Raw genomic sequence first — 12,420 nt, 5'->3', positions numbered from 1 at the left:
GGTTTTTGTTACAGTTGCGCCATAAATAATAAATAGCAATAAAACCATAAATAGTTAAATAGTAATATGTAAATTATGCCAGGAAATAAGTCCAGGACCAGCCTATTGGCTCAGGGTGTCTGACCCTCCAGGGGAGGAGTTGTAAAGTCTGATGGCCACAGACAGGAATGACTTCCTATGACACTCTGTGTTGCATCTTGGTGGAATGAGTCTCTGGCTGAATGTACTCCTGTGCCCACCCAATACATTATGTAGTGGATGGGAGACATTGTCCAAGATGGCATGCAACTTAGACAGCATCCTCTTTACAGACACCACCGTGAGAGAGTCCAGTTCCATCCCCACAACATCACTGGCCTTACGAATGAGTTTGTTGATTCTGTTGGTGTCTGCTACCCTCAGCCTGCTGCCCCAGCACACAACAGCAAACACGATAGCAATGGCCACCACAGACTCGTAGAACATCCTCAGCATCGTCTGGCAGATGTTAAAGGACCTCAGTCTCTTTAGGAAATAGAGATGGCTCTGACCCTTCTTGTAGACAGCCTAAGGGGAAATCTCTTTGGCCAGAGGGAGGTGAATCGGTGGGATTCATTGGAGAGGGTCCAGAGGAAGTTCAGGAGAATGATCCCAGGAATGAAAGAGTTATTGTATGAGGATCGATTGATGATAAATTTACTTTGAGCTTGAACCTTGAACACGGATGTGCTGGAAACAGGTCAGGCAGCATCTGTGGAGAATGAAATCGAGTTGGTGTTCTGTAGAGCTGCTGCCTCTCAGTTCCAGAGTCCTAGGGTTCAATTCTGACCTCTAACCTGTACAGAGCTTCCATGTTGAGGCTTTATAAGGCATTGGTCAGACTGCATTTGGAGTATTGTGAGCAGTTTCAGTCCTCGTATCTAGGGAAGAGTGTGCTGGCACTGGAAAGAGTCCAGAGGAGTTTCAGGACAAAGGTCCCAGGAAGGAAAGGGTGAACATATGAGAAACATTTGATGACTCTGTTCCTGTACTCACTGGAGTTTAGACGAATGAGGGGGATCTCATTGAAGCCTATCAAATCTTTAAAGGCCTAGATAGAGTGGATGTGAGGATGGTTCCGATAATGGGAGAGTCTAAGACCATATGGCACAGCCTCAGAATAAAGGGACATCCATCTAGAGCAGGGATGAGGAAAAATTTCTTTAGCTAGAGGGTGGTGAATCTGTGAATTTTATTGCTGCAGACGGCTGTGGAGTCAGTCATTGGGTGTATTTAAAGTGGAGGTTGATAATATATCGATTTAGCAGAGCATCAAAGGTTATGGAAAAGGCAGGAGTCTGGGGTTGAGATAATAAATCAGTCATAAAGGAATAGTGGAGCAGACCTGATGGGCCAAATGGCCTAATTCTGTTCCTATGGCTGATGGACTTAGGGTCTCTCCCTCTCTGTCTGTCTCTCTCTCTCTCTCTATCTCTATCTCTCTCTCTGTCTCTCTCTCTCTCTCTCTCTCTCTCTCTATCTCTATCTCTCTCTCTGTCTCTCTCTCTCTCTCTCTCTCACTCTATCTCTATCTCTCTCTCTGTCTCTCTCTCTCTATCTTACTCTCTCGCTCTCTCCCTGTATGTCTCCCTTTTTCTCTCTCCTCTCCCTCTCTGTCTCTCTCTGTTCCTCTCCCTCTCTCTGTCTCTCCCTCTCTGTCTGTCTGTCTCTCTCTCTGGGAGCTGGTCGTTGGTGTTCAGCTCTTCTCTATCAGTAGTGAGCCGGACAGAAACTCCGTCCCCTCTTTCACCTTGTGATCCCAGCCACTAATCTCCTTCGATGCAAATTTGTGAATCTGTTAAACAGAGAGAGAGAGAGATGTTGAGGTGTGTTTTAAGCAAGAGGTGGTTAATGAGAAACTTAAGGTGTGTGTGTGTGTGAGCGAATGTGTGCGCGTGTGTGTGTGTGTGTCTGTGTGTGTGTGTGTGTGTGTGTGTGTGTGTGCGCGTGTGTGTCTGTGCGTGTGTGTATACGTGTGCGCCAATCTACGTGTGGCGGAGGGAGTGTTGCGTGGAGCCCAGAGGCGTCCTTCGACGTGGAAGTGTTGAAGGCAGCATGATCCGAGCTGAAGCCTGCCAACATGTATGTCAGCTATCTTCTGGATAAGGAGGGGAACATGTACTCTAACTCTGTGCGGCACCCTGCTCTCAACCTGAACCCCCAGAACTTTGCGCCTCCTCCTCCCCCTCCACCCACGTCGCAGTACCCCGACTTCCCTGGTTACCACGTCTCCAGCATCGGGCCCGACCCTCACCACACCCAGCCGGCCGGGGCCTGGGGACCCCCCTACATGCCGCCCCGGGAGGAATGGCACAGCTACGGCGGGGCGGCTCCCATGCCCGTGAGCTCCTCGGGGTCGCAGCTCCCCTTCGGACCCTCCGAATTTGCCGCCATTCAGCCGCAAGGCACAGCCGGGCTCCTTCCGCCCGTCAACACGGCCGTCCCCCAGCTCTCGCCTGGCTCCCCCAAGCGGAATCCCTACGACTGGATGAGACGGAGCCTACAGCAGAACCCTCAAGGTAAGAGGGGAGATCAGGGTGGGGCTGTGGAGAGGGCTCGAGGGGGAGAGCATAAACCCACAAGAGAGGGGGGAGGCTTAAAATATGTGGGGCAACATTTCTTTTTACAAAGAGGGTCCTAGGTAACTGGAATGCGCTGGTGGTGGAGGCAGGTCTGATTAAAGACTTAAAAGTTTAAAGATTGGCTTTATTTGTCACATGTACATCAAAACATTGAAACATACAGTGAAAGGCGTTGTTTGCGTCAACAACCAGCGCAGTCCGAGGATCTGCTGAGCAGCCCACAGGTGCTGCCTTGCTTCTGATGCCAATGTAGCATGCCTGCAACTTACAACCAACCCTCACCGGTGCATCTTCGGACTGTGGGAGGAAATCAGAGCACCCGGAGGAAACCCACGCGGTCACAGGGAGAACGTACAAACTCCTTACAGACAGTAGTGATATTGAACTGGTTGTTGGCGCAGTGTACCGGTATGCCAACCGCTACACTACTGCGCTGTCCTTGTTTAAAGATGTGTGGGGAAAGTTTTCCTTTTACTCAGAGGGTGGTGGGTGTGTGGAGCAGGCTGTCAGGGGTGGTGGTAGAGACAGGTCCAACAGGGTTGATTAGCGCACACTGTGTTAGACACACGAGTGTGCAGGGAGTGGAGGGACTTGGATCATATGCCGGCAGAGATTTAGTTTAATTTGGCATCGTGTTTAGCATGGACGTTGTGGGCCAAATGGCCTGTTTCTGTCCTGTGTTGTTCGGCATGTGGAGCCCTGTGTTCAGTGACTCTGGGGTATTGCGACTGGTCGAACGTGTCTGATTTCTGCTCCTGCAGGAGGTGGGATGTGTTGAGGGTAAGCTCTGAAGGTCGATGGTTGTACCACTGCACCATTGAACCGAGTGGGCTGCAGAGAGATCGGCACCCTGGAGCGGGTGGAGGATAGGGTGGGGAAAGGGTAGGGGAAGGTGGTGATGCTTTGCTTTGTGTGAAGGAGTGAGACCATTAACCTGATCAAGCCTATGATCTGGTGTGTGTGTGTGTGTGTGTGTGTGTGTGTGTGTGTGTGTGCGTGTGCGTGTGCGTGTGTGTGTGTGTCTGTGTGTCTGTGTATGTAGGATTTGAGTGTATGTGCAAGTGTGTGTTTATGTGTGTGTGTGTGTGTGTGTGTGTGTGTGTGTGTCTGTGTATGTAGGATTTGAGTGTATGTGCAAGTGTGTGTTTATGTGTGTGTGTGAGTGTGTGTGTGTGTTTGAGTCTGTGTTTATGAATGTGTCTATGTATGTGTGTAGGTGTGTGCGTGCACGTCTATATCTGTGTGAGTGTGTGTGTGAGAGTGAGTGTGAGTGTCGGGTGGTGATTTATGTCAGTGAGTGAGAGAGGGGAAGGGGGACGAAGTTGTCACTTTGGAGATCAGGAAGTGGAGTGGAGTGTATTGAAGGTGCTGATCCTTTGGCCCAGTGAGTCCGTGCTGACTATCAACCCTTGGATGAAAATGGAGAAGGTGAGAAGAGGCTTTGTGAAAGACGTGTGGAGCAGATTTTTAACACAGAGAGTGCTGGAAAAGTCTTGGAAAGCACTGCCTGGTGCGGGGTGGGGGGGTAAATACGATGGAGAGAGTGTGGGGGGCCTGGTGCAGGAGGTGGGGGTAAATACGATGGAGAGGGTGTGGGGGAGGGTAAATATGATAGAGAGAGTGCTGGCTGCCTGGTGTGGGGGGGGGGGAGGTAATGTGATAGAGGCACATGAATGTACAGATCGAGGAGTGGGGTGGAATTCAGTGAGAGAAATGGAGTGGAAGTGAAGGAAAGGACAGGGGGGAGGCAGATATGTAGGCAGAAGGAATTAGCTTGGTTGACCATTTGACTATGAATTGAATTGGTTCAGCACAACAATGTGGGCCGAAGGGCCTGCACATTCTATGATTTATTGATATTGATCCCATTTCATTCTCTCACATTCCCATCAATTCCCCCCAGATTTACAGCGACAAACTAACCTGCTGACCCCACACATCGCTGGCACATGTGAGGAAACCCAAGTGGTGCCAGAGAGGATGTGCAGACTCCACACACTAAGAGTGCTGGAGCTCGGGATTGAACCGACGTCCCCTGGGGCTGGGAGGCGGCAGCACTACCTGCTGCGTCACTCTGTCTCTGCCTGAGGAGGGGATTCCAGAGGTCGGGCTTGTAGGAGTTGAAGGGGAGGCTGCGGGTGGGAAACCAATGAAACTTGGGATGAACGGAGATGCGGGGGGGGGTCAGATGATTGTGGGGAGAGGCAGGTCCTAGAACCACAGAGTTACACAGCCGGACTGAGGCCCTTCAGCCCGACTAGTGCATGCTGACCCCAGTGAGAGTCCTGTCTGCCCACGTTTGACCTGTAGCTCTCCTGTCAGTGTATCAGGATCAAAATCAGGTTTATCACTGACATATGTAGTACAGTTTGTTGTTTAGTGACAGCAGGACAGTGCAATATATAAAAATTACTCTAATTAACAATGAGAAATATACATGAGTGTAGTGATTAGCACATTGCTTCGTAGTACCTTCGACCCAGGTTCCGCTCCAGTGTTGTCTGTAAGGAGTTTGTATGTTCTCCCCATGACCGCGTGAGTTTGAACATAGAACATAGAATAGTACAGCACAGTACAGGCCCTTCAGCCCACACAATGTTGTGCCAACCCTTAAACCCTGCCTCTCATATAACCCCCTACCTTAAATTCCTCCATATACCTGTCTAGTAGTCTCTTAAACTTCACTAGTGCATCTGCCTCCACCCCGACTCAGGCAGTGCATTCCACGCACCAACCACTCTCTGAGTAAAAAACCTTCCTTTAATATTCCCCTTGAACTTCCCACCCCTTACCTTAAAGCCATGTCCTCTTGTACTGAGCAGTGGTGCCCTGGGGAAGAGGCGCTGGCTATCTACTCTATCTATTCCTCTTAATATCTTGCACATTTCTATCATGTCTCCTCTCATCCTCCTTCTCTCAAAAGAGTAAAGCCCTAGCTCCCTTAATCTCTGATCATAATCCATGCTCTCTAAACCAGGCAGCATCCTGGTAAATCTCCTCTGTCCCCTTTCCAATGCTTCCACATCCTTCCTATAGTGAGGCGACCAGAACTGGACACAGTACTCCAAGTGTGGCCTAACCAGAGTTTTATAGAACTGCATCATTACATCGCGACTCTTAAACTCTATCCCTCAACTTATGAAAGCTAACACCCCATAAGCTTTGTTCCAGGTGCTCTGTTTTCCTCTCACAAAAATGTACTGTTTGGTAGGTTAATTGGTCATGGTAAATTGTCCTGTGATGAGGCTGGGGTTAAAGCGGGGGATTGGTGGGTGATGCCGCTTGAAGGAGTGGGAAAGGCCTTTTCCGAGGTGTATCGCAATAAATTAGCTAATAAGAGGGAAAGTAATGAGGTATGTTCATGGGATCAATGTCCATTCAGAAACCTGATGGCAGAGGGGAAGAAGCTGTTCCTGAAATGCTAGGAATGTGCCTCCTCCCTGAGGAGAGGGTCTGTAGTGATGCATACCACCTTTTTGAGGTGTTGTCTTTTGAAGGTGCACATGATGGGGCTGGCTGAGTTTTCTGCAGCTTTTCCTGATCCTGTGCTATGGCCCTCCATACCAGACGGAGATGCAGCCATTCAGAATGCTCTCCACGGTACATCGGTAGAAAGTTGTGAGTCTTTGGTGACGTTCCAAATCTCCTCAAGCTGCTAATTTAGCCACTAGTGTGTCCTCTTTGCAATTGCATCAATATGTTGGGCTCAGGACTGACCTTCAGAGATGTTGTCACCCAGCTTTTAAATATTTCTACTGCATCTGCTTCAACTACTGTTTCTGACAGCTTGTTCCAAATACACACCACGCTTTGTATGCAAAATCTGCCTCTCTTAAATCTTTCGCCTTTGACATCAAATCTTGCCCCTTCACAGCTGAGGGGAGATTTGATAGAGTTGTATAAGATTATGAGGGGCGTGGATAGGGTAAATACAGACAGGCTTTTTCCACTGAGGTTGGGTGAGAAGTCATGGGTTAAGGGTAAAAGGTGAAATGTTTAAGGGGATAATGAGAGGAGACTTCTTCGCTCAGAGAAACACTCACAGCACGCTGGAGGAACTCAACAAGTCGGGCAGCATCCGTGGAAACGATGAGTCGACGTTTCGGGCCGGAACCCTTCCACGGATGTTGCCCGACCTGCTGAGTTCCTCTAGCATGTTGTGAGTGTTACTTTGACCCCAGCATCTGCAGAGTATTTTGTGTTTTCTTCACTCAGAAGGTGGTGCAAGTGTGGAATGAGCTACCAGCACAAGTGGTGCATGCGAGCTCGATTTCAATATTTAAGAGAAGATTGGATAGGGACATGGATGGAAGGGATATGGAGGGCTATGGTTTGGGTGAAGGTCGATGGAACTAGGCAGACTAATGGTTTGGCTCTGACTAGATGGGCTGAAGGGTCTGGTTCTGTGCTGTAGTGTTCTATGACTCTATGATTCTAAAATGCTGGAGGAACTCAGCAGGTCAGGCGGCAACAATGGAGAGGAATAAACAGTCAACGGCTCGGGCCGAGACCCTTCATCGGGACTGGAAAGAAAGGGGGAAGAAGGCAGAGTAAGAAGGGAGGGTGAGGGGAAGGTGGACAACCTGGCAGGTGATAGATGAAGCCAGATGGGTGGGGGAGGGGCAGACAAAATAAGAAGCTGGGAGGTGATAGGTGGAAAAGGAAAAGCTAAAGAATAAGAAGGAATCTGATAGGAGAGGAGAGTGAACCATGGGAGAAAGGGAAGGAGGTGGGGCACCAACGGGAGGTGATAAACAGGTGAGGAGAAGAGAAGAGGTAAGAGGGGGCCAGAGGGGGGAATTAAAGAAGAGGGCCTGGTCCTGGTCTCGGCTTGAAGTAATTTCCATAGATGCTGCTGGACCTATGTTCCTCCAGCATTTTGTGTGTGTTGCTCTGGATTTAGGGGCATTTGAGAGACTCTCAGATAGGCATATGGATGAAGGAAAAATGGAGGGCTATGTGGGAGGGAAGGGTTAGATTGACATTGGAGTAGGTTAAAAGGCCAGCACAACATCGTGGGCCGAAGGGCCTGTACCGTGCTGCAATGTTCTATGTTTTATCACAAGGTTGAATAGGCGAGGACTTTATGCCTTGCAGCATGGCACATATATGTACTTTGATAATAAATTTACTTTGAACCTTTGAACTTTAAGGGGAGATCTGGATTTAAATCTATACCCTCTTGTTTCTGGTAACTCCTCCCTGGGAAAAAGACGATGTGCTTCCATCCTGTCTCTGCCCCGCGTGACCTTTTGCACCACTATCATGTCACCTCCTATGTCTCAGGGAATAAATTCATGGTCCACACAACCTCTCCTTGTAGCTCAGGTCCCAAGACCAGACAACCTCCTGATAAACCTTTTCTGCATTCCTTCCAGTTCAATGCCATCTTTCCTGTGACAGCTTAGCCAAAACTGTACACAGTACTCCAAATGTTCAAAGTTCAAAGTAAGCTTATTATCAAAGTACGTATATTCACCGCACACGTACTACCCTGAGATTCGTCTTCTTGTGAGCATTCACAGTAAATCCAAGAAGCACAACAGAAACAGTGAAAATCCTCACCCAACAGGACAGACAACTAATGTGTAAAAGTCAACAAACTATGCAAATACAAAAAGAAAAAAAAGAAACAAATATTGTGAATATTGCAGTCAGTGAAGTTATCCCCTCTGGTTCAGGAGCCTGATGGTTGAGGGGTAATAACTTTTCCTGAACCTGGTGGTGCGAGTCCTGAGGCTCCTGTGCCTTCTTCCTGATGGCAGCAGTGAGAAGAGAGCGTGTCCTGGGTGGTGGGGATCCCTGATGATGGATGCTGCTTTCCTGCGACAGCATTTGAATTTGAATCTGATCTGAAATGGTTGATAAGACTGCGCTCGGCTACTGCAGACTGTTTTGTTCGCCCTGTTATAGGAAAGATGTGGCTAAACTGGAAAGGTGACAGAGAAGATTTACTAGAGTAGTACTAGTACTAGAGGGTGAGGTCTGCCAGGGGAGGTGTGGGTCATGATACTTTGTGGTACGGTAGCAAATTTGGCCTCACCCATGTCTTATATAACTACAACACAACTTCCCAAAGCCTTCGTAAATCCTGCATTACTCATAACGTGTTTCATTAACATATAAAAAAAGTGAGGGGCAGCATCGATGGTAATCTAAGCTTGTGTATTGAAATAAAGATGAGATTGGTGGGTCAGAACTGTACTTTGTAACCCTTGTTACTGACATCAGCACAAATAAATCAGGTAAAATGTCCCATCGACCTGCAGACAGACCACAACCCTGCATACCCCTCCCAGACCACAACCCTCCATATCCCTTCCAGACCACAACCATCCATATCCCTCCCAGACCACAACCCTCCATACCCGTCCCATCCAGGTAGCAATGTAAACTTCTCCTAAATGTTGAACTCAAGTCCACCTCAACCACTTCCACTGGCAGGTCGTCTCGCTCTCTCACCACCCTCTGAGTGAAGAATCTCCCCTTCATGTGCCCCATAAACATTTCACCTTTCACCACTAACCCATGACCTCTAGTTGTAGTCTCACCCTACTTCAGTGGAAAAAGCCTGCTTGCATTTACCCTATCTCTACTGCTCATAATTTTGCATACCTCTATCAAATCTCCCCTTAAAGTTCAAAAGTTCAAAGTAAATTTATTATCAAAGTACATATATGTCCCATGCTGCAAGGCATAAAGTCCTCACCTATTCAACCTTGTGATAAGACATAGAACACTGCAGCACGGTACAGGCCCTTTGGCCCACGATGTTGTGCTGGCCTTTTAACCTACTCCAATGTCAATCTAACCCTTCCCTCCCACATAGCCCTCCATTTTTCCTTCATCCCTATGCCTATCTGAGAGTCTCTCAAATGCCCCTAATGTATCTGCCTCTCTCACCACCCCTGGCAGGGCATTCCACAGACCCACCACTCTCTGTGTAAAAAACCTACCTCTGACATCCACCCCCCAACTTCCCTCCAATCATCTTAAAAATATTGCCCCTCGTATTAGCCATTTCAGCCTGGGAAAATGTCCCTGGCTGTCCACTCGGTCTGTACCTCCATCATCTTGTACACCTCTGCCAAGTCAGCTATCATCCTCCCTCACTCCAGAGACTAAAGCCCTGACTCTGTGATGAGAACCGTCCGTTCACCAGCACTGGCTAGGCTCTGAGTGACTTGGGCCAGATGGGGATGAAGGACATCATTCCAAAAATCCTTTGATTTCCAAGATTGCCAGCAGGAAATTGGGAAAAGAATGGAATGGATTTATTAGAAGCTTCTTTAAATGAAGTGACCTTGGGCAGAGATCCAATCTCTGGGAGACTGGCAAATTTTTACAGATGCGTCGCGGAGAGCGTTCTAACTGGCTGCATCACTGCCTGGTACGGGGGGGGGGTCACTGCACAGGATCAGAAAAAGCTGCAGGAAGTTGTAAACTCAGCCAGCCCCATCGTGGGGACCAGCCTCCCCAGCATCCAGGATGTCTTCAAAAGGCAATGCTTCAAAAAGGCGGGATCCACCATTAAGGACCCCCATCGCCCAGGACATGCCCTCTTCTCACTGTTACCATCAGGGAGGAGGTGCGGAAACATGAAGACACACACTCAACATTTTAGGAACAGCGTCTTCCCCTCTGCCATCAGATTTCTGATTGGACAATGAGCCAATCCAATCACTATTTTTGGCTCTCTTTCTGTACTAATTATTATAATTTTAAAAATATATTATTTCTTATTGTAATTTATAGTTTGTTATTATTATGTACGCAATGTACTGCTGTCACAAATTTCATGACATATGCTGGTAAAATGCAGCTTGATTCTGAATTGGAAGCAGAAGAAACACCCAGAGGTGAGGCAGGACAATCTAGCCTCAATGGGCTGAATGGCCTTTTAGTGTTTATTTTGACATCTGTAAACTACTTCAAGGAGGTAGAGCAGGGTTACTACAAATTTTAGATCAAAGCACTTAGCGAGGGAGAAATGGTGGGTCTAAAGCAGTCTAAAGATGTACTGGTTAGTAGGTTAATTGGTCATCGCAAACTATCCTGTGATTAGGCTAGAGATAAACATGGGCTGCTGGGTGATGTGGTTCATTGGGTCTGAAGGGGTTGTTCTGCATTGTATCTCCAAGTTAAAAAAAAGTTAAAAATATGAATTGCATGTTGTAGTAAACACAAGAGATTTTGTACATGCTGGAAATCCAGACCAACACACAAACTGCTGGAAGAACTCAGCAGGTCAGGCAGCATCTGTAGAAATGAATAAAAAGTGGATGTTTCGGGCTGAGGCTGGACTGTCTTGGCCTGAAACATTGACTATTCATTTTCACTGATGCTGCCAGACCTGCCGAGTTCCTCCAACAGTTTGTGTGGTGAATGTTTTAAGATGCCCTTATCTGTAGCCTCCCACAACACTCCATCGAAGAACCCTCTCTTCCTAAACTTGTTGGTGTCTAGTCCATCTGTGGTTTTAATCACGACCTCACTAGCCGCCTTGGCCTGAACTTTGGAATTCCATCCTCATACCTTTTCCTTCACCTCTCCTCTTTTAAGACACTCCTTTTAAAATGGAGTCTACTGTGTGAGATCTTGATCGCCCTCTTCCTCTTGTTTGTCCAGAGGTCTCCGCAATAGGGGAGAGATCGGGAACAGCTTCACACAGCGTGTGGGGAGTATGTGGAACAAACTGCTGAGTCGCTGAGCCGAGCACATCAGCAATGCTTAAAAGCCATCTGGATAAATTTATAAATAGAAAAGACTTAGAGGGCTGTGGGCCAAGTATTTACATTTTTATTGAGAATAAGCACAGAATAGGCCCCTTCGAGCTGTGCCACGCAACAACCACCAATTTTAACACTAGCCTAATCGTGAGTCAATTTACAATGAGCAAGAAACCAACTGACTGGTATGCCTTTGGAGATACGAGGAAACCTGAGCACCCATTCCACGAAGAGGATGTACAGATTACGTCAGAATTGAACTTGAAATTCCGGCGCCCTCAGCCGTAATGGTGTCGCATTATCTGCTATGCCAACATGGCACCTATGTGGGCTGATGTGACTAGCTCACATCTGGCATGGGTGAGATGGGCCGAAGGGCCTGTTTCTGTGCTACGTGACTTGATGGCTCTATGAGAGCATCTTTCTCCAAGTGCAGTTTGTGGAGGATACTTTGACGGAAGATGTACTGGGAAAGGACTTATCTGGTTGTGTTCTCCTGCCGAGCATTGTGGACATGCTATGTTGGCACCCAAATGTGTAGTGACACTTGCCGGCTGCCCCCAGCACATCTCTAGATTGTGTTGGTTGTTAATGCAAACGACACATTTCACTGTATGTTTCAATATACACGTGGTAAATACAGTCAGTGGCCAGATACACCTGTACACTTGCTTGTTAATGCTAATATCTAATAAGCCAATCATGTGGCAGCAACTCAATGCATAAAAACATGCAGACAGGGTCAAGAGGTTCATTTATTGTTCAGACCAAACATCAGAATGGAGAAGAAATGTGATCCTGGTGACTTTGACCGTGGAATGATCGTTGGTGCCAGACAGGGTGGGTTTGAGTATCTCAAGCTTCAGGGGTTCCCAACCTTTTTTGTGCGATGGACCAATACCATTAAGCAAGAGGTCCATGGACCCCAGTTCGGAACCCTTGCTCTAGAGTTGACAGAAAAACAAAAAAAAACATCCAGTGAGAGACAGACCTGTGGGTGAAAATGCTTTGTTTATGGGAGAGGTCAGAGGTGAATGGCCAGACTGGTTCAAGCTGAGAGGAAGGGGACATCACAACAGTGGTGTGCAGCA

General features: G+C 47.8%; 1 protein-coding gene across 2 annotated transcripts in view; it reads left to right on the top strand.

Moving 5' to 3' along the window:
- The first annotated feature begins 1,067 nt into the window (after nucleotides 1–1,067).
- The window catches only part of LOC134349149 (homeobox protein CDX-1-like), a 47,448-nt gene continuing 36,095 nt past the window's right edge, over nucleotides 1,068–12,420 (top strand). The window contains exon 1 of one of the 2 annotated variants that reach the window (XM_063053056.1): nucleotides 1,068–2,537. In XM_063053056.1, coding sequence (XP_062909126.1) covers nucleotides 2,099–2,537 — 439 coding nt within the window. In that variant the 5' untranslated portion in view covers nucleotides 1,068–2,098. The remainder of the gene's footprint in view (nucleotides 2,538–12,420) is intronic. The other variant, XM_063053057.1, reaches the window with a different exon arrangement.

Source organism: Mobula hypostoma, chromosome 7 (assembly GCF_963921235.1).
Source record: "Mobula hypostoma chromosome 7, sMobHyp1.1, whole genome shotgun sequence".
NCBI lineage: Eukaryota > Metazoa > Chordata > Chondrichthyes > Myliobatiformes > Myliobatidae > Mobula > Mobula hypostoma.
Note: the sequence above shows the minus strand (reverse complement) of the source record. Positions and strands in the feature narration are given on the sequence as shown.